At 47.2% G+C, this 26,332-nt stretch overlaps 3 protein-coding genes across 6 annotated transcripts; 2 read left to right on the top strand and 1 right to left on the bottom strand.

Moving 5' to 3' along the window:
* Window positions 1-4,349: 4,349 nt before the first annotated feature.
* On the bottom strand, window positions 4,350-9,520 carry arl6ip1 (ADP-ribosylation factor-like 6 interacting protein 1). The gene is made up of 6 exons (XM_056406869.1): window positions 9,350-9,520; window positions 8,458-8,591; window positions 8,160-8,279; window positions 7,045-7,162; window positions 6,712-6,796; window positions 4,350-5,162 (listed from the first exon to the last, which is right to left on the bottom strand). Exons 1-6 carry the CDS (start codon window positions 9,383-9,385, stop codon window positions 5,044-5,046), a joined length of 612 nt encoding a protein of 203 aa, XP_056262844.1. The 5' UTR covers window positions 9,386-9,520; the 3' UTR covers window positions 4,350-5,043.
* A 624-nt stretch (window positions 9,521-10,144) lies between these two features.
* On the top strand, window positions 10,145-18,515 carry srrm2 (serine/arginine repetitive matrix 2). 3 transcript variants are annotated; one of them, XM_056406519.1, is made up of 14 exons: window positions 10,146-10,351; window positions 11,402-11,653; window positions 11,747-11,842; window positions 12,127-12,315; window positions 12,495-12,578; window positions 12,762-12,830; window positions 12,911-12,943; window positions 13,063-13,167; window positions 13,285-13,423; window positions 13,504-15,275; window positions 15,360-16,037; window positions 16,350-16,424; window positions 17,771-17,878; window positions 18,157-18,515. In XM_056406519.1, the coding sequence occupies exons 2-14, from the start codon at window positions 11,406-11,408 to the stop codon at window positions 18,209-18,211; spliced, it is 3,651 nt and encodes a 1,216-aa protein (XP_056262494.1). In that variant the 5' UTR covers window positions 10,146-10,351; window positions 11,402-11,405; the 3' UTR covers window positions 18,212-18,515. The 3 variants fall into 3 exon arrangements, with proteins under 3 accessions (XP_056262497.1, XP_056262494.1, XP_056262495.1); XM_056406520.1 differs by having other exon boundaries at window positions 12,765-12,830; XM_056406522.1 differs by lacking the exon at window positions 17,771-17,878 and having other exon boundaries at window positions 10,145-10,351.
* A 1,987-nt stretch (window positions 18,516-20,502) lies between these two features.
* On the top strand, window positions 20,503-26,235 carry si:dkey-16l2.16 (ras-related protein Rab-35). 2 transcript variants are annotated; one of them, XR_008830592.1, is made up of 8 exons: window positions 20,503-20,782; window positions 22,095-22,913; window positions 23,994-24,044; window positions 24,388-24,511; window positions 24,587-24,711; window positions 25,267-25,391; window positions 25,462-25,725; window positions 25,757-26,235. XR_008830592.1 is itself a non-coding variant. In XM_056406548.1 (7 exons), exons 2-7 carry the CDS (start codon window positions 22,859-22,861, stop codon window positions 25,597-25,599), a joined length of 618 nt encoding a protein of 205 aa, XP_056262523.1. In that variant the 5' UTR covers window positions 20,503-20,782; window positions 22,095-22,858; the 3' UTR covers window positions 25,600-26,235. The 2 variants fall into 2 exon arrangements, 1 of the variants encoding a protein (XP_056262523.1); XM_056406548.1 differs by having other exon boundaries at window positions 25,462-26,235.
* Window positions 26,236-26,332: the final 97 nt, after the last annotated feature.

Genomic DNA, 26,332 nt, shown 5'->3' on the forward strand with positions numbered 1-26,332 from the left:
ACAAGGAGGTGAAACATGGAGGTGAAACATGAAACAAGGAGGTGAAACATGGAGATAAAACATGGAGATGAAACAAGACAAGGAGGTGAAACATGGAACAAGGATGAAACAAGGAGGTGAAACATGGAGATAAAACAAGGAGGTGAAACATGGACATGGAACAAGGAGGTGAAACATGGAGGTGAAACATGAAACGAGGTGAAACATGAAACAAGGAGGTAAAACATGGAGGTGAAACATGGAGATAAAACATGGAGGTGAAACATGGAGATAAAACAAGGAGGTGAAACATGGAACAAGGAGGTGAAACATGGAACAAGGAGGTGAAAAATGGAGGTGAAACATGAAACAAGGAGGTGAAACATGGAACAAGGAGGTGAAACATGGAGGTGAAACATGGAGATAAACAATGAAACATGGAGAAACAAGGAACATGAAACAAGGAAACATGGAGGTGAAACATGGAACAAGGAGGTGAAACAAGGAGGTGAAACATGAAACAAGGAGGTGAAACATGGAGGTGAAACATGGAGATAAAACAAGGAGGTGAAACATGGTGAAACATGAAACAAGGATGAAACATGGAAGGTGAAACATGGAGGTGAAACATGGAGATAAAACATGGAGATGAAACAGATGAAACATGGAACATGGAATAAAACAAGGAGGTGAAACATGGAACTGAAACAAGGAGAAACATGGAACTGAAACAAGGAGAACAAGGAGGTGAAACATGGAGATAAAACAAGGAGGTGAAACATGGAGATAAAACAAGGTGAAACATGGAGATAAAACAAGGTGAAACATGGAGATGAAACAAGGAGGTGAAACATGGAACAAGGAGGTGAAACATGGAGGTGAAACATGAAACAAGGAGGTGAAACATGGAGGTGAAACATGAAACGAGGTGAAACATGGAGGTGAAACATGGAGATAAAACAAGGAGGTGAAACATGGAACAAGGAGGTGAAACATGGAACAAGGAGGTGAAACATGGAGGTGAAACATGAAACAAGGAGGTGAAACATGAAACAAGGAGGTGAAACAAGGAGGTGAAACATGAAACAAGGAGGTGAAACAAGGAGGTGAAACATGAAACAAGGAGGTGAAACAAGGAGGTGAAACATGGAACAAGGAGATGAAACAAGGAGGTGAAACATGGAACATGGAATTGAAACAAGGAGATAAAACAAGGAGGTGAAACATGGAACATGGAATTGAAACAAGGAGATAAAACAAGGAGGTGAAACATGGAGATGAAACAAGGAGGTGAAACATGGAACAAGGAGGTGAAACATGGAGATAAAACATGGAGGTGAAACAAGGAGGTGAAACATGGAGATGAAACAAGGAGGTGAAACATGGAGGTGAAACATGGAACAAGGAGGTGAAACATGGAGGTGAAACATGAAACATGGAGGTGAAACGTGAAACATGGAACAAGGAGGTGAAACATGGAACAAGGAGGTGAAACATGGAGGTGAAACATGGAACAAGGAGGTGAAACATGGAGGTGAAACATGAAACGAGGTGAAACATGAAACAAGGAGGTAAAACATGGAGGTGAAACATGGAGATAAAACATGGAGATAAAACAAGGAGGTGAAACATGGAGATGAAACAAGGAGGTGAAACATGGAGATGAAACAAGGAGGTGAAACATGGAGATAAAACAAGGAGGTGAAACATGGAGATAAAACAAGGAGGTGAAACATGGAGATGAAACATGGAGGTGAAACATGGAACAAGGAGGTGAAACATGGAGGTGAAACATGGAACAAGGAGGTGAAACATGAAACAAGGAGGTGAAACAAGGAGGTGAAACAAGGAGGTGAAACATGGAGATAAAACATGGAGGTGAAACATGGAACAAGGAGGTGAAAAATGGAGGTGAAACATGAAACAAGGAGGTGAAACATGGAGGTGAAACATGAAACAAGGAGGTGAAACATGAAACAAGGAGGTGAAACATGGAACAAGGAGGTGAAACATGGAGATAAAACAAGGAGGTGAAACATGGAGATAAAACATGGAGGTGAAACATGGAGATAAAACATGGAGGTGAAACATGGAACAAGGAGGTGAAACATGGAGATAAAACATGGAGGTGAAACATGGAGATAAAACATGGAGGTGAAACATGGAACAAGGAGGTGAAACATGGAGATAAAACAAGGAGGTGAAACATGGAACAAGGAGGTGAAACATGAAACAAGGAGGTGAAACAAGGAGGTGAAACATGGAACAAGGAGATGAAACAAGGAGGTGAAACATGGAGATAAAACAAGGAGGTGAAACATGAAACAAGGAGGTGAAACATGGAGGTGAAACATGAAACAAGGAGGTGAAACATGGAGATAAAACAAGGTGGTGAATCAAGGAGGTGAAACAAGGAGATAAAACAAGGAGGTGAAACAAGGAGATAAAACAAGGAGATAAAACATGGAGATGAAACAAGGAGGTGAAACAAGAAACAAGGAGGTGAAACATGGAACAAGGAGGTGAAACATGGAGATGAAACAAGGAGGTGAAACATGGAACAAGGAGGTGAAACATGGAGATAAAACATGGAGGTGAAACATGGAGATAAAACAAGGAGGTGAAACATGGAGATGAAACAAGGAGGTGAAACATGGAGATAAAACAAGGAGGTGAAACATGGAGATGAAACAAGGAGGTGAAACATGGAACAAGGAGGTGAAACATGGAACAAGGAGGTGAAACATGAAACGAGGTGAAACATGAAACAAGGAGGTAAAACATGGAGGTGAAACATGGAGATAAAACATGGAGGTGAAACATGGAGATAAAACAAGGAGGTGAAACATGAAACAAGGAGGTGAAACGAGGTGAAACATGGAACAAGGAGATGAAACAAGGAGGTGAAACATGGAGATAAAACAAGGAGGTGAAACATGAAACAAGGAGGTGAAACATGGAGGTGAAACATTAAACAAGGAGGTGAAACATGGAGATAAAACATGGAGATGAAACAAGGTGGTGAATCAAGGAGGTGAAACATGGAACTGAAACAAGGAGATAAAACAAGGAGGTGAAACATGGAGATGAAACAAGGAGGTGAAACATGGAACAAGGAGGTGAAACATGGAGGTGAAACAAGAAACAAGGAGGTGAAACATGGAACAAGGAGGTGAAACATGGAGATGAAACAAGGAGGTGAAACATGGAGGTGAAACATGAAACAAGGAGGTGAAACATGGAGATTAAACAAGGAGGTGAAACATGGAGATAAAACAAGGAGGTGAAACATGAAACAAGGAGGTGAAACATGGAGATAAAACAAGGAGGTGAAACATGAAACAAGGAGGTGAAACATGGAGGTGAAACATGAAACAAGGAGGTGAAACATGGAGGTGAAACATGGAGATAAAACATGGAGATGAAACAAGGAGGTGAAACATGGAACTGAAACAAGGAGATAAAACAAGGAGGTGAAACAAGAAACAAGGAGGTGAAACATGGAGATAAAACGAGGTGAAACATGGAACAAGGAGGTGAAACAAGAAACAAGGTGAAACATGGAACAAGGAGGTGAAACATGGAACAAGGAGGTGAAACATGGAGGTGAAACATGAAACAAGGAGGTGAAACATGGAGGTAAAACATGGAGGTGAAACATGGAGATAAAACAAGGAGGTGAAACATGGAGGTGAAACATGGAACAAGGAGGTGAAACATGGAGGTGAAACATGAAACTAGGTGAAACATGGAGGTGAAACATGGAGATAAAACAAGGTGAAACATGGAACAAGGAGGTGAAACATGGAACAAGGAGGTGAAACATGGAGGTGAAACATGAAACGAGGTGAAACATGGAGGTAAAACATGGAGGTGAAACATGAAACAAGGAGGTGAAACATGGAGGTGAAACAAGGAGGTGAAACAAGGAGGTGAATCTCCCGGTGTAACCGAACGGAGGACCGGGAGAAAGATGGACGCACCAGAGCACCTGCATTTCCTCCAGCGGCCGCACGGGGGCGCAGTGGCAACATCTTCATACAAATAAAATATAATTAAGATTATACATAATAAAACCGGGAGATGGAAATAAAATAAATTAAAGCAAGGAATGGAAAATGAAATAAACGAATTCAGAATCAATGTTTCGGGTTAATATAAAAGTTCTTTAACAGAAATATATTTAATATGTCTATTAAAGCAGCAGGAGCATTGTAGTTTAGAGTATATCTACATCTGGTTATATATAACAAACAGATAGTCAGTCCAGACGAGACGCATTTATGGATCCAGTCTTCTATCAACCACCTGGGATAAAAACTCTGGAACTGAACCAGCTGCTAACGAAAACAAGACAAGGACCAGTGAAATTAATTTAAATCAAATTTTATTCATTTTCGTACAGAAATCCAATAACGACAAAAAAAATGAAATGAGTTGAAAGACAAACCAGAAAGACGGAGGAAAGAAGACATAAATAAGAGGAGCGAGTGAAGGAAATACATGTGGTTCTATTTACAGAGACACCCCACACCAGTTAGGGGGTCTGGGGGGTCTGGGGGGGTCCAGCTAGCAGCACATCGAGAGCTCAACCATAATCCAGTTTTGTTTCAGCGTTATCATTTTAAATACAACCAAAGCAGAAGAAGCAAGAACTGGAACAGTGACACGACCGGCTGGTCCGAACGCGACCGACGCAAATAATAAAACAGAAATACTGAGAGGAATCCACGAGGTTAAAACGATGACGCAGCGCAATCAGCTGCTGAGTCGCTGAGTGGAGGGGGAGGAGCTTAAAACATGACGTCCCAAAGGAAGGGAGAGGAAACCGGAGGGTGCGTGTGTGTGGCTCAGTGCTGTGATCATGCATGGCAGCGACACTAGAGAAAACGAAGCGGGCGGCGGCCGTTTCAAATGTCGGTGGCGAGAGAACTGAAACTTATTAACGTGATGAAAGGAGGAGGCGCGTCTCGCTCTGGGCGGAGGGCGAGGCGCAGGAGGCTCTCCTCCAGCTCTCCTTCTCAAACGACTTCCTTCAACTTCCCGTGGCGCTCCGCCCCTCCGCTACTCGTTCTTCTTCTCCTTCTGTTTGAGCAGCTTGTTGATCTCCCTCTTGGCCATGGAGGCGTACTTGGTGATGACGCCGTGCTGGTTGAGGCCGGGCAGCAGCAGCAGAAAGCTCACTGAGGAAGACCAAGAGGATGAAGATGAACCGCCACGCCAGCAGAACGTGTCCATGGAGGAGAAGACGGGGCGCCATAGAAACATGACGAGTCAACCCTCTGACGTCATGACAACATGAGTCTGAAGTACTCGTGTCACGTTTCTCACTAACCGGTTTGTGTCCTGCAGCCGGAGAGACGACCTGTTCATCTTTTCCTCTTTAACCACATTTAGATTATCGTTTTATTCAATCTAAACATTTGGCTCAGTAGACACTTCATGTGTGTATATATATTAAATACAAAATATATAATTTAATTATTTTTCAAAATTTCTGGAAATACACATTTTATTATATATATATACAGGACTGTCTCAGAAAATTAGAATATTGTGATAAAGTTCTTTATTTTCTGTAATGCAATTTAAAAAACAAAAATGTCATGCATTCTGGATTCATTACAAATCAACTGAAATATTGCAAGCCTTTTATTCTTTTAATATTGCTGATTATGGCTTACAGCTTAAGAAAACTCAAATATCCTATCTCTAAATATTAGAATATCATGAAAAAGTATACTAGTAGGGTATTAAACAAATCACTTGAATTGTCTAATTAACTCGAAACACCTGCAAGGGTTTCCTGAGCCTTGACAAACACTCAGCTGTTATAAATCTTTTTTTTACTTGGTCTGAGGAAATATTAAAATTTTATGAGATAGGATTTTAGAGTTTTCTTAAGCTGTAAACCATAATCAGCAATATTAAAAGAATAAAAGGCTTGCAATATTTCAGTTGATTTGTAATGAATCCAGAATGCATGACATTTTTGTTTTTTTAATTGCATTACAGAAAATAAAGAACTTTATCACAATATTCTAATTTTCTGAGACAGTCCTGTATATGAACATTAATAACATATAAATATTCAATTTAAAATATATAAAAATCTACAATTTTTAAAAAATATATATATATTTATATGTAAAAAAACTTTTTTTCTATTAAAAATAAATAAAAAGAATTTAAAACTAGAAATATATTACTTTTAAAATAAAAAACGACACACAATTAATAGAAAGAAAAAAACTACCCACATATTATTTTTAAATAGAAAAATATACATATCTTTTTATGGAAAATATATATATTTTTCTATAGAAAAAATGTGTGTGTGTCCATATATAAATCTCATCTGTTGCCTCGGGGTTACAAAATGCAAGCAAAACCGCTGCCATTGAAAGATTTAAACGCATAACAACTCCCTTCACAGGCAGAACACATGACTAAACAATTTCCCCGTGAGGGATTAATAAAGTATTTGTGCATATTTCATGAGCCGCAGCAACATTTTGCAACTGCTGACAAACTGACTTCGTTTCCCAGCGACCGCACATAAAACCACGAGCAGAGCGTTTCCCGACTTCGGGGACCAAACCTTCATTTCAGACACGCATCTCGTCTCAATGGACCTACAGTCTCATCCAGTAATAACCTGTGGATTTGAAGTATTAATCCGTTTGGCATGTAAACCCCGTGCATGTTGGATGTCGAAAAGCCGATACTCACCGATCAGGTAGGTGAGGAACAGGTTGTGCACCTGCTGTCCGATCCAGGCCACCGCCAGCAAGCTGCTGATGACGGAGGCAAAGTACTGTGGAGAGCAGGAGGATTACATCACCTCACTCGGTATCAAGGAACACGCGCCGGCATCTCAAGACGGCGACAAAGCGCCATTGAATTAAGGAATGCGCCTTCAGGGCGTGTCTAACCCGGTTAGCCCGTAGCCCAGTTCTGCTAAGTGGAGCAGCGAGTCGGCCGAGGATACGCTATGTGGAGCACAGAGACGGTCCCACGGGGACGGGAGAGTTCTGAATGTGCGTTCGTCGCATTTTTATCTACCATTTTGGGCTTCTCCTCCTTCAGGGCGCAGAGACGCATCCACCAGCCCGCCGCGCGGCGCTGCGTCTTCACCAGGTTCCCACAGATCTCATGGAAGCGCTGCTGCTGCTGGCTGGTCCTGTTCACAGGGAGAGGTCCAGCTCAACACACTCACCTCTTGACCCGTGTGTGCCTCACTCATTGATGGAGGAAATAGAGAAGACATGCCCCACCTTTACGCTCCTCATGAGGCCTCAACCCTTTAGAACGCGATCAAAGGAACCTAAACCTCGGCTTCATCGTTTCCAGACATCTTGTAACATTGAACTTCTCGTTGGAGACGAGAGACCCGGCTGAAGACCACGGCGGTCTGTTGGCGTGATGGACGGCGCCACCGGAGCAAAGTGGCCTTTGTGTTCTGCTGAGCCATCGGCCACTATTTGTGTCCTTGTTGTCACACGGCCGGTAGCCCCGTTAAGCCCCGCCCCCACGGCTGACTGTGCAGCCACCCAGCCTGTTGCTGCCTTTAAACCCAGGCGGGGGTCTCGTTAGTCCCTCTCCCCTCAGCCCCAACACAACCGCTTCTGGAGTCAGAACACACCGACTCTCCACTTGAATGGTCACCGTTCAAACTCTTTGGGTTCTAATCTGCTGCAGAGGGGGGAGGGGGGGGCAGGCGGCTGTTACTCTATCCTGTCGCGGTGTCTGTTGTCTCCATCAAACACGGCTGAGAGACGGAGAGCTCGGCAGAAAAAGAGAACAGACGGACACCGTGAGGCCGATATGAATAAATAAAGAGAACTCGTCTTCCTCCTCAGGAGTGAAGAACCTCAACCAACGGCTCCAATAAATCACCTGCGCCGGTCCCGGCTTGCTTTCATATGAATATAATATATGCAGAAGTGCAAGTTCTCTCCGCTAAAAGCCAAACATGTAGTTTCTTTTCAGCGCTCCAGACAGAAGAACTATTTAGACGGCGATGAGCAAGAAGGATTTACGGCTCATTTCACTGCTCAGCTGCCAGTTCTTTCTATTTTTAAAACCTGGACACAGAACACAAACATCCCAGAGAGCTGCGCATGAGGAACGGGTCAGAGAAACACAGAGCAACGCGAGGAGGACGAGGCCGCGCTCACCACTTATTGGCGCCGAAGACTCGGGGGGCGAGGGTGGGCACCAGGTAGTCGGCGAGGCAGAGCAGCATGATGGCGCAGGAGAGCCCGGTCAGCACCGACGGGTCCAGGTAGTAAATCAGCCTGAGGAGGAGGAGCAGTCGAGGTTAAGAGTCTCATTGCCATAAAGAGTTAATCATCGATCCTGAGCTCCTCTTTTAGTTTTAGGCCAGATTCTGACCGGGGGGGGGGGGGGCAGGCAACTATGTGCCCATCAGTGTGTGTGTGTGTGTGTGTGTGACGCAGTGAAGAAAGGCCTCACGTGAAGAGCACGGTGGAAGCACCGATCAGGGCTCCGGGGAACCAGGGCTTCTCCCAGCGGAGCACGCGGTCCCCGGCCAGGATCACCTCGCCCCAGCCCTGCAGCTGCTCCTCCAGCTGGGCCGTTTCCTGAGCCTACACACACACACGCACATTAATACACAGACAACCACATGACTGCTAAAACTGGCAAATAATCTATAACAGCAGAGAGCGAGGGCCACGCGTCGAGAAGCCGTGGTGAGCAGGGAAACACGAGCGTGAAATCAACTCAAACAAGTCGCCTTAAATCTGTCATCATACATGTATGTGCTTCTTAATATGTTGCACATGCATGGAACCAGCACCATGGAACCAGTACACATTATAAAGTAAGAGTGTCACGTGTATTTTAAAAGGGAAGAACAGATAAAGGGAGTAGAGGTAAATTGTCCCGGGGTGTCAGTCAGAGGGGGCGGGGCTTAGTGGATTAACTTTTAAACAAAAAGGAGATTTAAAGGAGTTCGGATCGGTGCCAACGTGTTTACAACTAAAGTCACGCGTTGGAGTCTGAAGTCTCCTGAATGCACCTGCCGTGAGAACAGGTCGAGGGTGCGGCTGCCCGGGTCGATAAGCAAGGCACCGATATGACTGTGCAGCACGAGCCTCGTCACTAGCTAGCTAGCGTTAGCTCAACTAGCTTCACAAGCCAACTAGCCGACGGCCGTCACACCGAGCGGCGGCCGGTTACCGGGGAGACCGCCCGTTGACCCCCCGGTCGGCTCCCGCTGCTTTGACCGGAAAAAAACAAAACAAAAATATGAAAAGGGGCCATCCGCTCCACAAGGTTAGCGGGGGAAGCTAACGTCACGGTTACCTTCCTGTAAATCCGGTTAAAACGGCTAAACACTCACGAGCATGTTCGCGCTTTTGTTGTCGCCTTCGGCCATGTTGTCCGATTGGGTTCGTGTGGTTCGGTTCGGTTCTTCTCCAGGTAAACGGCCCCCGCAGCGCAGCAGCTAGCACGCCTCCTCGACTGGATCCACCGTCAGTAACTGTCGGGTCGAGGCAGGATGTTTTTATGGCAAAGAATTGCGTCAAAACCAGCCGATTGCATTCTGGGAAATGTAGTTCTTCTTGCGTTCTTTATGCGTAGCCGAAGTGGGCGTTCCTATGGAGGATGTGAACCATATAAGGAACCTTACTCAATATACACATATAGTAGAACGGGTTTATTCCTTTAGGGATATTATAAAATAGATAATAAGATATAATAAGATAATACATATAATAATAATAGATAATACTATACAACATATAATAGATACAACTAATAATATAGGATATATCATGAATATAATTATAACTATAACAGATTATAATAATTATAATAATAGAAAATAGATATATTAAGATAAATAAATAATTAAATATTAACAAAGTACATTCAGGTCTCTAAACCAACTGTGTGTGTTTGTGCTGGAGGGTCTGGCAGTAATATAATAATATGGTAAAAAACATTTTATTATCTATTATCTAATATCCATAAAGGAATACACCTGTACTACTATATGTGTATATGGAGTAAGATCTATCTATCTATCTATCTATCTTTCTTTCTTTCTTTCTAAAATACTATTTTCCAACCCGACACCTGAACGCATCGCCACTTGCGTCCCGTGCGTATGACGTCATTCGGTTTTGGTCTCGTTCTCCCTCTTGGCTCGGCGATCAGACCAGCTAGTTAGCCGATAGCTAACTACCGTTGGCGGAGTTTCTTTATATTGCCCACCCACCTCTCACACACACGGTTCGAAGGACTCGGTTATCATCAACTCTGTTTTATTGTCTCATTCAAAAGGATATAATTCATCCCCCGACGACGTTTTCCTCTCCGGTACCGGAGAAAACAGCCGGTACGTAAGAGCCACGTTAGCCTGCTAGCTTGAGAGGGGATTGTTCGCTGCGCAGCGAGCCGTCGGGCCTTGTCCTGAACGCGAGGCGCTGAGCTCGCCGCGTTGCTTCTTACACGAAGTTCCACCCACGTTAATAGTGTCCAGTGAGTCCTGATGTGTTGTTGATAAGCTGGTTATTTGGCCTCAGTCGTCATAAACACGCTGTCTGACGTAGCAACAGGCCTTTTTCCCCTGGCGCACGTGTTACTACGCAACAACCTTTTTATTGTGAATAAAAGGTGTAGTTTCTGGACGTTTGTTTGGACTCGACCAGATAGAAACGGACCCGCTCGGTGTTTCGTGTGGTTCATGATGCGTTTTATCAGCTGCGATACGTGGCGAGACGCCTGACGCTATGCATTAAAGTTATTATTATTATTATGATGATGATGATGATGATGTGTGTGTTGTGGTCTGTGTTTCTGTGTTGGACGTCGTCCGCAGCCATCCCACAGAGCCGTGTGTGTGTGTGTGTGTGTGTGTGTGTGTGTGTGTGTGTGTCAGCCATCTTAGAACACTAACTCATCCGTGTGTTAAAATGCTGAACATGGAACAACTGCAGAGGCGGTTGTTGTTTTTATTGTTGTATTTAATGTCCTTTCTCTTTACTGACGAGGACACTGGTTTTTAGTTCACGTTTATTCTTCTTTGTATTCTGGAGAGATACATATTTGTGTTGGATTAAGATCTTTTAATGTTGTTTTATTATTATTTATTACTATGAACTACATTTAAATTCCCATATTATTAGTCTTCAGAAGGAAGGAATGGTTCAGCCTTAATTGCATTCTGCTAACTGTAATTGGACCATCACGGCTCTACCAAATGAAGTGAAGATTCAGTTAATGTATTTAAATGATGTCATCGTAAAGGGGAAACAACATTGTTCTCACACTTCGTAACCCCGTAGTGAAACCTGTATTTTGTGTATATGTTTTTACTTATTTACTATTCAAACTGGTCCTGCTGCTGTGACGTCCGTATGTATGAAGCGTCTTCCTCCTTGTGCAGAGCCATGTACAATGGGATCGGCCTGACGACCCCGCGGGGCAGCGGCACCAACGGCTACGTGCAGCGCAACCTGTCGAGCCTGCGGGTGAAGCGGCCGCGGGACGAGCGGGGCGGCGAGCGCGACGAGAAGGACCGCGAGAGGCTGGAGAGCCAGCTCAACAGGCAGCCCAACGCCGACATCCTGGAGCACCAACGCAAGAGGCAGCTGGAGGTCAAGTGCGCCGAGCTGCAGGACATGATGGAGGAGCAAGGGTGGGCCGCGAGTCACCGAGAGGCGGCCGATGGTGATGATGATGACGACGACGGTCGCCGTGACGTAATCCTCCTCTCCCTCTGTGTGGGCAGGTATTCGGCCGAGGAGATCGAGGAGAAGGTGAACAGCTTCCGTATGATGCTGCAGGAGCAGCAGGAGCCGGCCGCCGCCGCCACGGACCGACCCACGTGAGGAATTCAGTTTTTATTTTGATTTTATCACAAGAGACGACCGCCGATCCTCGTGGAAGCTGCTGTGACTGTGGTGCTTTTTAAAGTTGTCTTTGGTGCAATCAAATACTACAGGGTGTAAATATAAATATAAATATTGACTTACAACCATAAACAAAGATCGCAATTTCTTTATGTCGTGGTTCCTCGCTGTCTCCCATGACAGCCTGGTTAAATGTGTACGTTTATTGCAGAGAATAAAGAAGTAGCGCTCGTGACCGGCCTCCTCCCCATTCCCTCAGGGCCACGGAGACTCACGCTCTGGCTGCAGCCAACCAGCAGAAGAACGACCGTCTTCGCGCCGCGTTCGGCATCTCCAGCGACTACGTGGACGGCTCGTCCTTCCACGCCGACCGCAAGGAGCGGGAGAAGGAGAAGAAGGAGCAGGACCGCCTGGAGAGGGAGCGGCAGCAGCAGCAGCAGAAATACACGTAAGCAGGACAGAACATTTCCTCCCAAGTCAGAGAAGAAACGTAAACACACGTTCAATATCGAGAGAGAAGAGCTTCAGCTTCTTTGGGCTGAAAGGAGATGAAATACAAACGTATTGAGGTTGTAATGTTGAGAGTGTATCATGTTCACGGGTCACATGACGTCTGCTCTCTCTCAGGTTGGTGGAGGATTCAGAGAATTCAGATTCTCCTCCCAAGAAGCGCAGTCGGAAGAAGAAAAAGAAAAACAAGAACAGAGACAGGTGAGAGAAGGGTGGAAGAGGGGAACGGTCTTCTAAAGAAGAGGAGAAGGGTCTTCTAAAGAGGGGAAGGGTCTTCTAAAGAGGGGAATGGTCTTCTAAAGAGAAGAAGGGTCTTCTAATGATCCTCTAGGTGAGAGATGGATGGATGAAGACGAGGGTGACGGTTTGTTTTCCTTCCACCAGCAGCTCAGAGAGTCAGTCTCCATCTCCTCGACGAGAGAAGAAGAAATCCAAAAAGAAGAAGAAGAAACGGTACTCGTCTTCACTGCATTCTGATCTTCTGCTCCATGGTGTCGCTGGTCTGATTGTTGACTGTACACATTGTGTTTCAGCGAGGCGTCTGAAGACGAGGAGGAGGACGACAGGTAGGTGTCTCTTCATCACAGTGTCCTTCACAAGCAGCAGAGTCTGAAGTATTGTTTACATTCAGAACTGAATATGTACGACATCCAGACTCTGACTGGTGTGTAACGTCCCACTGCAGCTCTTCAGAGGACGCCAAGAAGAAAACCAAGAAGAACCAAAGCTCCAGTCCGCCCACGGCGAAGGCCGCGCGGCACATCAGCGTCTCCTCCGGCTCGGCGCGCAGGTGAGAGGCGAGGGCGCCGTGTCTTCTGGCTCTTCATCGGCGGACGTTCGTTATTGGCCTTTTTAATCTGGATTATTGATCCGTCTCCTCGGTATGTGCGTGGCTTCTGTTCCACAGCCAGTCTCCGCCCCCTCTGAGGTCACGGCAACAGGACCAAACCGCCAGGAGAGGGGACGAAGGAAGAAAGGGGAGATCCCCGGAGAGGAGGAGACGGGGACACGAGGAGAGCAGCCCTCCTCATCAGGGAGGAGAAGCGGTGAGTCGGCCACTCAAAGCTTCGCCGGACGCTTGAGCTCAAAGTATCTCAAATAACAGCAACTCGTCTTCTTCATGTAGAAGAGGCCCCACCCCGAGAGGGAAAAGGAGAAGACCTCCAAGAAGAGACACAACTCTTCATCGCCTTCTCCTCCACCGCCGCCAGATAAAAGCAGGGAGAGGGAGAAAGGGAGGCGTTCAAGGAGCAGGGAGGTGGAGAAGGAGAGAGGAAGGAGCCCCCGAAGCAGAGAGGTGGAGAGGGGGAGGCGTTCGAGGAGCAGAGACAACGAGAGGGGGAGGGGGAGGCGTTCGAGGAGCAGAGACAACGAGAGGGGGAGGCGCTCCAGGAGCCGAGATGGGGAGAAAGGCAGCCTTCCAAAAAGCAGAGACGTGGAGAAAGGGAGGCGTTCAAGAAGCAGAGAGAGGAGGGACAAAGGAAAGGAGAGTGCTCCTCAGAGGACCAGGAATGACCCGTCTTCATCCCCTTCTCCTCCTCCTCCCAAACAGGAAACTAGGACGGAAAGGAGTAGAGACACTGAGCGGGAAAAAGACCGGAATAAACAGGACAAGAAGACGAGACGTGGCTCCTCCTCCTCCTCCTCCTCCTCCTCTTCGCCTCCCCCTGTGAAGGAGAGGCCTCGGAGAGAGAGGAGCGAAGAGAAGGAGCGTCGGACCGACTCCAGGAGAGACACCGGTAGGAGGCAGGAGAAGGAGGCGTCTCCTTTCCAACAGAAGAATGACCGCAGGAGGGACGGAGGACAGCCGTCCCCCGTCGCCAATGGCCGTCAGAGAGAGAGGGAGGACGAGAGGAGGAGAGGAAAAGAAGGAGAGAGCCTGAAGGAGAAGGAGCGGCTTCCCAACAGGCAGAGGGAACAGGAGCGAGCTCCAGAAGGATGCAGGAAAGGAGACGAGGATGCAGAAAGGAGGAGAGACGGGTCGAGGGCCACCGAGAAAGGCGGGAGACCGGAGAAGACGAGGAGCCCTCCTCCTCCTCCCCCTCCTCCCAAGGAGAAACCAGATGAGGAGGAGAAACCGGCTGAGAAGAAGCGGGAGAGCAGCAGTAGCAGCAGCAGCAGCAGCAGCGGTAGTGACAGCGACAGCTCCTCCTCCTCTTCATCCTCGTCCTCTGAAGACGAGGCCAAGAAGAAGAAGAAGTCTGCGCCGGAGGCGACGGGGAAAAGCGCCCCGGCCGCCATCGGCGCCGCGGTGGAAAGGTATTTGGCCAACGGTAGAAGAGAAAGCCCCGCCTCCGGGGGCGACGGGCCGCCGAGAGCCCAGAAGGAGAGAGAAGGAGACAAGAAGGAGAGGGAGAGGGAGAGGGAGAGGCCTCCTGCAGAGGGCAACCAGAAGAAAGGCCAGGAGCGCTACAGCCCCACCCAGATGGACAGCCCCAGTCCTCCTCCGCCGGCGCCCGGCAGAGCGGACGCCGGCAAGGACGCCGAGGGGGAGAGGACCAGGGCGGAGGCCAAGGGCGGGGAAAGGGAGCGACGGGGGGAGGGGGAGGCGGCCAGGAGGCCCGCCGGCTCCACGGCCAGGAGGTCACGCTCCCCGGCCCAGAAGACCACCGGCGCCTCCCAGGCCCGGCGCACTCCACCCAGGCAGTACCAGGAACCCCAGACCAGATCCAGGAGAGCTTCTCCTCCTCCGGCCTGGTCCAACCGGGACAGGGAGAGAGACAGAGACAGGGAGAGAGACAGGGAGAGAGAGAGAGTCAGAGACAGGGAGAGAGAGAGAGACAGAGACAGGCAGAGAGAGAGAGAACGGGTTCCCAACAGGGGGGGCCGGTCCAGAAGCCCCAGAAGGCGCAACAGGTCCAGGTCTAGAAGCCAGAGGCGGCCGAGTCCCCCCAACAGGTGAGAGGAGCTGAGGCCGGAGCTTAAGACTCGGATATGGATGATATTCAGTCGGTCCGCCATGATGCTCTGTTTCCTCCTCAGGTCGCGGCGCTCCCCGTCTCCCCCGCGCCGCAGGAGGAGCAGTCGCTCCCTCTCCAGAGAGCGGGCGAGAGAGAGAGGCCAGGAGAGGACCCGGCAGAGGGAGGCGGAGCAAGAGAGAGAGCGGGTGAAGGAGCCCCTCCCCCCGAAAGATGTTCCCCCGCCCACCAGGTCCTCCTCCTCTTCCTCCTCTTCCTCCTCCGGCTCCTCCTCTTCCTCCTCATCCTCGCCTTCACCCCAGCGAGAGAAGAAAGACGCCAAAGCGCCGCCGAAGGCGGAGGATGAGGAGGGGGCGGACCGGGAGCAGAAGAGCCGCCCCCCGTCCTCACAGGGCGCCTCCAGAGACTCCTCCCACGCCCCGCCCTCAGGGAGGAGGGGCTCCCAGTCCGACTCCCGGCGTGCCGACGTTCCCTCCAGCAGGTCTCCTGCTCCTCCCGCCGCCAGCCAACCAGAAGCCAAACCGCCGTCTCGAGGTGCGAGCAGGAAGTCGGCGGCCGCGGCCGCTCAGCCGCCAGAGCAGCCAATGGGGAGCGAGAGCGCCGTGAACGGGAAGGAGGCGAGCGCCAACAAGAAAGCCAGCCGGAGCAGCAGCAGCAGCTCCTCCTCCTCGTCCTCCTCCTCTTCCTCCTCCTCGTCCTCCTCTTCAGACAGCTCCGACTCCGACGTGGAGCCAGGAAAAGGGTAAGCGGGAGGAAAGCCGTGGCGTGTGCAATAATAAATGGCCGTTCGATGTTTGTTTTTGGTCTCCGCCTCCCGGGTGCTTGTGGGTGGGGCTTCCTGCTCCGTCCAGTCACTAGCAAGGGGGCGTGGCCTGTAGACCTGGAGCGGAGGTGTCTTATTACATTACTTCAGGAGCAGGAAGATGATATTTATTCCTGTCTATGTTTTTTATCCTGCTCGTCCGTGCCACCTCGCTCCTGACCGGTCTGCTCCTCCCGATTCATCTTAAATGACTTTATTAATAATTCACCTCCATGTTTGTCTTTTCAACAGGAAGCCGGTCAAAGCTCAAAGCTCTCCGTCCTCGTCCTCCTCATCGGAGAATGAAAAGGAAACTAAGAAAAAGAGGTGAGACTCTGAAATGATTTGTGTAGTAGAAAGTACGATGCCCATGTTCCACGGAGTAGAAGTACACGTAAAGTACACAGAGTAGTGCCACATTTAAATGGCGGTTTTGAACTGATGAATAATAAATACTCCAGCTCACGTTCTGAGGTATTAACTTGTCTAAAACTTGTCCAAAGCTCAAGAATTGATTTCCTCTTCATGACTAGTTCCTCTAAATCAGCGGTTCCCAAACTCAAGAATGCCACGGCCCAATTTGAAATCTGAAAATCTTCTGCGGCCCACCCAAGCCTTAAATCCCAATCAGCGTTGACGACGCGTTGTCGACGGGGGGGGGGGGCTAGTGAGAGTGTGTTCACCTGTGCAGGGTTTTTCCTGCATAGAGAAAATGTGGGCGCGCCTAAGCCGTAATTTAACACTGAGGTGTGCTCACCTGTGCGCGCATCCCGGCTGAGGGAGGCGCGCGCCGGCATCGGAGCTCTGGTGCGCGCGAGCCGAGAAGAGTTGACGGGGGGTAGACGAAATTTACTGGAGTTGATAAGCGTGTCTTCTTGTTTGATCAATACGCAACTGTGAGTTGCGCGACTTGTCTGAGCGGCCAGCTGCTGATCACTCACTCAACAGCCTGACGTGCATGAATAGATGTTGCGCGCAACATTTTTTTTTTTGAGCACCGAAGACCCATTTTGACCCAGGAAAAACCCTGCTGTGTGCGCGGATGTGTCGGCGCGCATCACGGCAGACAGAGCGATGCGACCCGAGATGTGTTAACGGGGGTGCTGAGCGATTAAATATATCTCTTGTTCTGCCTGTTTTGTGATATACATGCCTAAAAGGCGCCTAATATTTCTAGACTGAAATAATATCGGCATTATAATTATTATAACAATGATGATTGTTTTAGTTGCCTATTTTGTGGAGCCCCCTCAGGACGTGGTGCCCTACGCGTAGTGCGCTATGGGAGCAGCGGCGCTGATCACAACTCTGATCAAAACATAAACTAATACTACAAGAGGGCGCCCCATTTGACATCGTTTTGTTTGGCGGTCAGAAAAATAGGTCAGATAAAAGAATAACACGTAATTTAAATCATAAATATTTTTATATTAATTTTAAACTTTTCAAAATTGAAAATTAAAAACATTTTATTCATTTATTGTAAATGACCTCTCGCGGCCCACCTGCAGTACCTTCGCGGCCCACCAGTGGGCCGCGGCCCACAGTTTGGGAATCGCTGCTCTAAATGTTCACGAGGGTAACATGTGGGCGTGGCCTCCACTTGACGAACAGGTGGAGGCTCGGGCCTTATTGGTCAGCAGCAGCGCTCTGATGTTGTGTTTCCCTCGTAGCCCCGCCCTGCATCAGAGGGTGCCCGCCGATTCGCTGAGAGACTCCCGCTCGCTCAGTTACTCTCCTCCCAAGTACATGAGAGCGGCACCGCCCTCGCCGAGCCGCAGGTCTGAGTTACACCTCATTTATAGAAATGTACCTGCCTACTATATAACCCCAGGTGCATGCTGGTCCTGGACCTGCTTACTATATAACCCCAGGTGCATGCTGGTCCTGGACCTGTCTACTATATAACCCCAGTTATACCCAATTAATGAACTAATGACTTCATCGAGGTCTCTTTGCTGGACTCTGACTTTCCACCAGAACAACAATGTGAGCGTGCAGAGGAGCTGCTGGTTGTTGACACAATAATAACAACAACAACAATGTGATTTGTGCGTAGGAGCGGCAGCAGAGCGTCTCCGAGCCGCTCGTCCAGCAGCAGACGGAGGAAATGAGCCGGTTCCCTCCGGCCGGGTCCCGTCTGTGTATGGGGGGGGGGGGCTCAGAACCAGTGCCCTCCTCGGCCTCCACGACCACGCGGCTGGCTTGTACATTTATTTTTATGAGTGATAAAGTCCCCAGTAAGAAGTGAGCTGTGCGATGTCCCTGCGTCCCTGTGTGTGGCGTCGTCCCTGTAGATATGAGCGGGCTTTTGTTTATCGTCATGTAACGAGTCAACTTTCCATTTAATGTGAGCAGGAACTGAAACATGCTTAATTTCTTTGTTGAAAATGGTTAATAAAAGACAATTGTACATTTTATTTGTGTGGCGTTTTTCTAGAAAAGGTTTGCTGATAGTTTCTCATCAACAAATCAAATGTATAACCTCATGTGTGTCGTCTCTTCCTCTTCATCGTCATCGTAATGAAACAATTTGTTTTCATATCGTGTCTTCAGGAGGCGTTGTTGGTTTTGGACGTGATGGGATTTAACAAACGTAAAGAACAGATCTCTATTTAACCTGAAAATAGTTTAACCACATGAACATGTGGGGAATATTGCCGTTAAAATGTTTATGAGCATTACTTTCTTTTCTTTTTTTAAATGTGAAAATCCTGTTTAAATGCCTGCTGCTTCAAACGAGCTGCCTTATTTTTTTTAGAATTCAATATTTAAAGCACATTGTATTTATTGTGCTGCTTTAAGTCCTCGACAAGGATTGTATGTATATAAATATATATAGATATTTATTTTTACATATTGATATATATTTGAATATATAAATATATTTATATATAATTAAATATTTATATATAATATTTTTAAATATATATAATTATATGTATATAAATATATTAGGGTTGTAAATCGATTTTAAAAAATTAACTAATTAATCGCACATTTTGAAATTCATTAATCGCAATTAAAAGTTCATTCTTTTTAAAGACCAAACTTCACACAGAGCTGTGTTTTCAAAGAGGCTCCTACCTATAAAGTGCCAGTGAGGTATTTAATATCGTGGATGATAAATTGTTTCTTCAGTGAAACATCAGATTAGTAAAAAAAAGAAAGTATATTGAGACCCCATTGGTCCTGTCATCTTTAACACTGAGCAGCAGAACCAGTGGCCTTGGTGACTGACTGACATTCACATATGTCACGTTAACCCTCTGGAGGCTGGGGGCATTTTATACATTTTACCAAAAAAAATAAATTCACCTTTTAAAGGCGTTTTCATGTGACACATCCCCACGTGTTATACATCAAACATTCCAGAACAATCTCAGCTCTATTCAATGAGGCTCAGTTGTCCTGGTGCCGTGTTCTCTGCTCTCTGACTGACAGGCTGCTAATGAGCCTAACCTGTGAGGTGGGAGGTCCTTTGTGATTTACTGAGTGTTCATTGGTTGTTTTCCCCCCAAAACGTTGACAGACAAACGGATTGACCAATCACGGTGAAGGTTTCGTGTGACGAGTTCTTTCCGCGCCGCGTCCCCCGACACGTCGCCCCTCCGTTCCTCTGTGTGTCAGAGGGGGAGACGGGAGGAAGGAGGAGCAGGAGGAAACCCGACTGATTCATCCACGAGTTTAAACTGATTTCTGCTCCTTATCTTCGCGGAGAAATAATTCTTTTAAAAACGGAAACTGTTAAACCGTACTGCCGCGGTTTGACACTCGGTTTGAGTGTAAAAACTTCAACGAACACCGGAAGTAAACAAAGTTGCGTTAATTGCGTTAAAATATTTTAGTGCGTTAACGCGGCCAAATTAATCGCATAGATTAACGCGTTAACGCTGACAGCCCTAACATATATATATAATTCTATTTATAAATATATATAATTATTTACTCGATATATTATAGTTATATATATAGTTATAGTATATTATAATTATATATATATTTATACAATTATTATTTATACAATTATATATTTATAATATTGTTACAGATTACTTTACAGTTGATACCAGTTGCTGTGAGCTGAAACCGGAAGTGATTTTTCTCAACTGCTGCTGCGATGTTGAAACTGGGATTGCGTCATCGCGGTGAGGCGTGTGTCGCTCCACACACACCTTCACAGAATGGCGGTAATAATTCAGCGTGTATTTGTGTCACCTTACGGATGTTTTTGTAATAAAATAAACTTTATTGGTCCTGCAGCGGGGACATTTACAGGATTTACCGCAAAAAGAAAGTGTCGTAAATGAGCAATAAACGACAGTAAATAATCCACAACTGAACTATTATTTATTACACTAACTATTTAATAAGTAAATAGTCTGTCTCTTTAGCTGATGTCTGTGTTTACATTCTTTTATTCCTACGGAACCTCACGTAAACCAAATGTGTTTTTTTTAAAATCGAGTCCCCGGAGCGTGTGACACAGCGGTGTCGGATTTTCCCACATGACTTGAACGCAGCATCGTCGTCTGGTGAGAGTGGGTCATCAGCTGCGGGCAGTCAGGTGTGGTCGGCGGGGTGACGGTGCGACTCAACCGGGACTAAAAACAACCAAACAACCGCCGCGGATCTGTCGGCGTGCCCGGTGACCGAGCGCCGAGGAGCACCTTCCGGTAGACAGAGTGAGTTTAACGTGTCCGGTTCAAAGTTTCTCCTCCGGAGGGGGAAGTTTCCTCGGCGTCGGGAGGCCGGTCGGGCCCAGAGACCGGGGCTGTTGCAACTTAAAAAGTTGAGTTTAGTCAATTTAAAGAGTTTAACGGCCACACCGGCCACCGGGTGTGTAGTGAAGTGGGCCGAGCCGAAGGCCGCCCAGCCGGCCGGGACTTGCACGTCGGTACCGGGGACCGAACCGACCTCGAGCAGCGTCGTTGGGTCGGATAATCCACAAACAAGAGCTGTCCTTCGGGGAGTTTTGACCCGGAGCTCCCGGTTAGACTACGTTTAAGATGATGGGGAAAACATAAATATATAAAGTTACACGTTTATTCTCCAACGAGAAGTACTACTGTCCCTGCTACATACACAACAATGCATTGATTAAAACTTATAATGAGTAATTGGCTGTACTAATGGGATTTCAACTAAGCCGAATTTAATGATGAATAATGCAACACTTCAAAATGATTGGTTTTAATTGCGAGGCGATTATTGCTGTCAAATAAATCATAATTGAAGTTATTTGAAGTGGCGTTAGGTGTTACCTCAGATCCCATTAATGATCATACTTCCTGTTTTCACGGAAAAGTGTTCGTTAGCTGCATGGCCGAAAGTCCACTTCAACTTCCCCATGTAGCTCCACGAGGAGGCCATGGCGGATTATTGAGTCCAGATAGAGGAGTTATGACTCAGCTGTTGTTTAAGGAGGAAGGCGAGGAAGAGTAAATACAGCACTCCTTCATTATAACACGAAGGAACACTTCATCCTTCAGTTCATCATGAACATTCATAACAAGAAGGAACACTTCATCCTTCAGTTTATCATAAACATTCATCATCCCATGAAGGAACCCTTCATCCTTCAGTTTATCATGAACATTCATAACATGAAGGAACACTTCATCCGTCAGTTTATCATGAACATTAATAACATGAAGGAACACTTCATCCGTCAGTTTATCATGAACATTCATCATCACATAGAGGAACACTTCATCCTCCAGTTTATCATGAACATTCATAACATGAAGGAACACTTCATCCTTCAGTTTATCATAAACATTCATAACATGAAGGAACACTTCATCCTTCAGTTTATCATAAACATTCATAACATGAAGGAACACTTCATCCTCCAGTTTATCATAAACATTCATCACATAGAGGAACACTTCATCCTTCAGTTTATCATAAACATTCATAACATGAAGGAACACTTCATCCTTCAGTTTATGATTTGATGTGTTCTACTCACTTCTTTTTCTTCTCGTTGTTCAGATCTTTCCAGAGTGAAGAAGTGAGCCTCTTCATCGCTTCATGGAGCTGAAACATCAGAGGAACTGAAGTGGAATCCGTGGATGACATTAAAGGAGCTTCAGCAGATTTAACCGTCCTGACCTGCAGCGAGAAAGAGGAACGTCTCCGCGTCTCGCTTCTTTATTTTTTTATGTCTATTCTTTTTCTTCAAGGGAAGCGGTCAACAAGTGGATTTACGATCAGCCGACAATCCACAAAGTTCCACGCGGCCCCTGAACGCCTCATCCCCACGTATGGCCTTCAGTGTGTCAATGCATAGACTTCTATGGAGACGGTGCGTTCAATGACCAAGAAAAGAACTGAACGTGAAGGAAAAAATCGATGAGTCGTCGCGAGCTTGAAATCCCCTGTTGGAGAGTCACCGGGCGGAACTGAAGTGGAACCAGGCGGCTGCTAGTAGGAACCCGGCAGGAACCCGGCAGGAACCAACAGGAACCGACAGGAACCAACAGGAACCAACAGGAACTGGCAGGAACCGGCAGGAACCGACAGGAACCGGCAGGAACCGGCAGGAACCCTCCGTGGCTTCACTGGAGGATGACGTGAAGGACTCCAGCTGAAGGACTCCAGACTCGAGGACTACGTTGAACTGGGACGTCCTCTTGGCTCTGCGATGCCTTTTGTTCCACTCTGAGCTCAGAGTTGGGAGGCGGAGGACTTTGAACCAGGACCATCACCTCCTCCTCTGTAACGGGTTCTCCTGGTGGATCCAGTACCAGGTCCAGATGGCGGGGAAGGACTACCTTCATCTCTTCAAGCTGCTCATCATCGGAGACTCCAGTCAGTGCTCGACTTGTACTCCTTGAGACGCTTCTGTTTAGGTTGGATGTGACGGAGGTCCTTATGGAGGTCCTTATGGAGGTCCTTATGGAGCCCTTATGGAGGTCCTTATGAAGGTCCTTATGAAGCCCTTATGAAGGTCCTTATGAAGGTCCTTATGGAGCCCTTATGGAGGTCCTTATGAAGGCCCTTATGGAGGTCCTTATGAGGTCCTTATGGAGGTCCTTATGGAGCCCTTATGGAGGTCCTTATGAAGCCCTTATGAAGGTCCTTATGGAGGCCCTTATGAAGCCCTTATGGATGTCCTTATGGATGTCCTTATGGAGCCCTTATGGAGGTCCTTATGAAGGTCCTTATGGAGTCCTTACGGAGGTCCTTATGGAGTCCGTATGGAGCCCTTATGGAGGTTCTTATGGAGGTCCTTATGGAGCCCTTATGGAGCCCGTATGGAGGTTCTTATGGAGGTTCTTATGGTGCCCTTATGGAGGTCCTTATGGAGGTTCTTATGGAGCCCTTATGGAGGTTCTTATGGAGGTCCTTATGGAGCCCTTATGGAGGTCTGTAGGGGGCCCTTATGAAGCTCTTATGAAGCTCTTCTGAAGCTCTCATGGAGGTCCTTGTGAAGCCCTTGTGAAACTCTAACTTTCCGATGAAGCCAGTGACTAAAGAGGTGAAGTAGATTTCTGTGCAGACTCGGCCAGACTTGCAGTTTCATTTCACTAACTTTAGCAGTTTCTGTCTTTGTTAACTTGAATACTGAAGAAACGAGCTGGTTAGTTTCTAACTTTGTCCAAATGTAATGGGATCTTTGTGACTTTAATACTTTAATATCCTGCAGACATTCATCAGTGCTTCTGCGTTTTACCTCGAGACTCCTGTCTGAATAATAATCTCCATACTGGTTCGTCTAGTCTCCTGAACAAGTTGCCACTGGTTCTCTCAGCAGATTATTTAGAGATTGTAGTTTCTATGAGATCGCCTCTCCCTCCGTTCCCCTCGTGTTTCATGGCCGTCGGTCAGGATGGACTCGATGGTAACGTCCTGGTTGTGAGTTGCTAATCGAGTTCCTCTGCTCCTCAGATGTGGGGAAGAGCAGCCTCCTGCTCCGCTTTGCAGACAGCTCCTTCTCTGGTGAGTTACAAGTGACGGGAAACGCCTTGTGTTTCATGGCGGGAGAATAAAATCCTCAGTGACTCATCCCGGGTTCCTTTTTTAGGCTTTTCACCAGGTCGCCTGGTTTATGTCCCTCAGAGTTGAGCCGGAGACTTTATTTTATTTATTTATAATGTTTTGTTTTTTTAAGTATATATTTTTTTCATTCATTTGATTTTTATTTTTTTAATATATAATATACACTTTATATTTAGAAATATAAATAATCATTTATATAGATATATATACAGACAGAGTACGGTTGGTTGTCGGAGTCATGTGATGCTCAGCTGTCGTGTCTGATGTCCTCCGTCTCCTGCAGGCAGCTACATCACCACCATCGGGGTGGACTTTAAGATCCGAACGGTCGACATCGACGGAGAGCGGGTCAAGCTGCAGATCTGGGACACGGCGGGTCAGGAGAGGTTCAGGACCATCACGTCGACGTAAGGACCCTCGCACCAAAACCTGGCTGTGAGCTCAGGGACCCCTCCTTCAGCTCCCTGTGTCTTTGTGTCCAGGTACTACAGGAACACCCACGGGGTCATCATCGTGTACGACGTCACCAACCCAGAGTCCTTTGTGAACGTCAAGAGGTGGTTGAACGAAATCTCCCAGAACTGTGACAACGTCTGCAAGATCCTGGGTGAGTCGGATTAATGTTGCTCTGAAAGGTTCAAATGTACTCTAGTTACTACGTTAGCACATGGCTCTCAAGTGTCAGGCATTGAGCGTGACACTCACGCATTTCGGTCTTAAGTCACGCACTCACGCCACACATCGTATTTCTCACGCTGAAAAAACTCTCGGCTATTTAATGTTTTAATGTGCCGCAGCGCGCCAACATGAGCTGCCCTCACCGTGGAGGAATCAAGCGCTCCCCTGGAGTTCTGCTGTGAGGAGCCACTTATCAGCCAATCAAAAAAAAGAAATGGGCTACACAATAGCCAATCAGAAAAAAACCTGTATCTGTGAAAATAAAGCATCCTGGAATTGCGCGCGACTGATTGATATCCGAAAATTTCGTTCTCGGGGGGGGGGGGGTGCTTATGGAAATGTCACTCTTGCCTGTCTTCAAAACTTGAGAGCCCTGTTAGCATGCGGTACGTAACTACGTAACTGCGTTAGCATGCGGTACGTAACTACATTAGCATAGTCAGGTTATGCAGTTGAAACATGTCATCCACATTTTTTCTCTCAGTGGGAAACAAAAATGACGACCCTGCCAGGAAACGGGTGGATACCCAGGATGCAGTGCGCTTCGGGGAGTCGATGGGGGTCCGCGCGTTCGAGACCAGCGCCAAAGAGAACGTGAACGTGGAAGAGGTACGTGAGTGACGTCACGGGCAGCTTGCCTGTGACCGTGCCCTGAGTGTCGTCCTGTGGCCGTGTGTAGATGTTCATGGCCTTCACGCACATGGTGCTGCGGGCCAAGAAGCAGAGCCAGAGCCGAGCGGAGAGGGAGCGCGAGAAGGACACGGTGAACATCAGCGGCCACCGCGACCGCCGCAAGAGAGGCAAGAAATGCTGCTGAGCCTCCGGCAGGCGCCACGAGACGGACGCCACGAGACGGACCGGCTGTGTGAAGCGGCCTGGTGGTCTCTGGAGGTCTAAAGGATCACTCTGGTGGTCTCTGGAGGTCTAAAGGATCACTCTGGAGGTCTAAAGGATCACTCTGGAGGTCTCTGGAGGGTTCAGCTCCGTTTCCTTTCAAGACATTTCTGCATCTAACTGGTGTTAAGTGGATCTAACTGGCCACATTATCACAACGTGACTCTTTTTATGACACGTGCACAGACTTTTGATTTGCATGAGTTCGTGACCTTCGAGCCAACGATCTCCTGGGTCTAAGAATGATGAATTATTAATGTTCATGTTCCCAGAGGAGGAACCCCCCTCATTGACCTTGTTAAACGTGTCAGACTAACTGAGTTGATGAATCATTTGATAGTTTGAGTGAAGCAGCTTTGATGTTTTACTTGTTTTTCTTAACGCACTAAAGGAACGTGACCACTGAAAGGGAACGGGGAGCTGGTTACTACGGTAACCGTGTGAGTCTGTCGGCCTTGGTCCTGTTAGGATGAGGCAGTAATGTGTGTGTCATTAGTATGATGAATATAAATGTTGCCTCGCTAATGTGTCAAAATCCAAATAAAGCAATAAATCCAGAGAGCGTTTCCATCTTCACGGTCCTGAGGTCAACCTCTATGCACACGCGTGTTCATTCTGTTCCGAGTGTCAAATATAATAAATTCCCACTTTTTTCT

Source organism: Pseudoliparis swirei, chromosome 23 (genome assembly GCF_029220125.1).
Source record: "Pseudoliparis swirei isolate HS2019 ecotype Mariana Trench chromosome 23, NWPU_hadal_v1, whole genome shotgun sequence".
NCBI classification, from domain to species: Eukaryota; Metazoa; Chordata; class Actinopteri; order Perciformes; family Liparidae; genus Pseudoliparis; species Pseudoliparis swirei.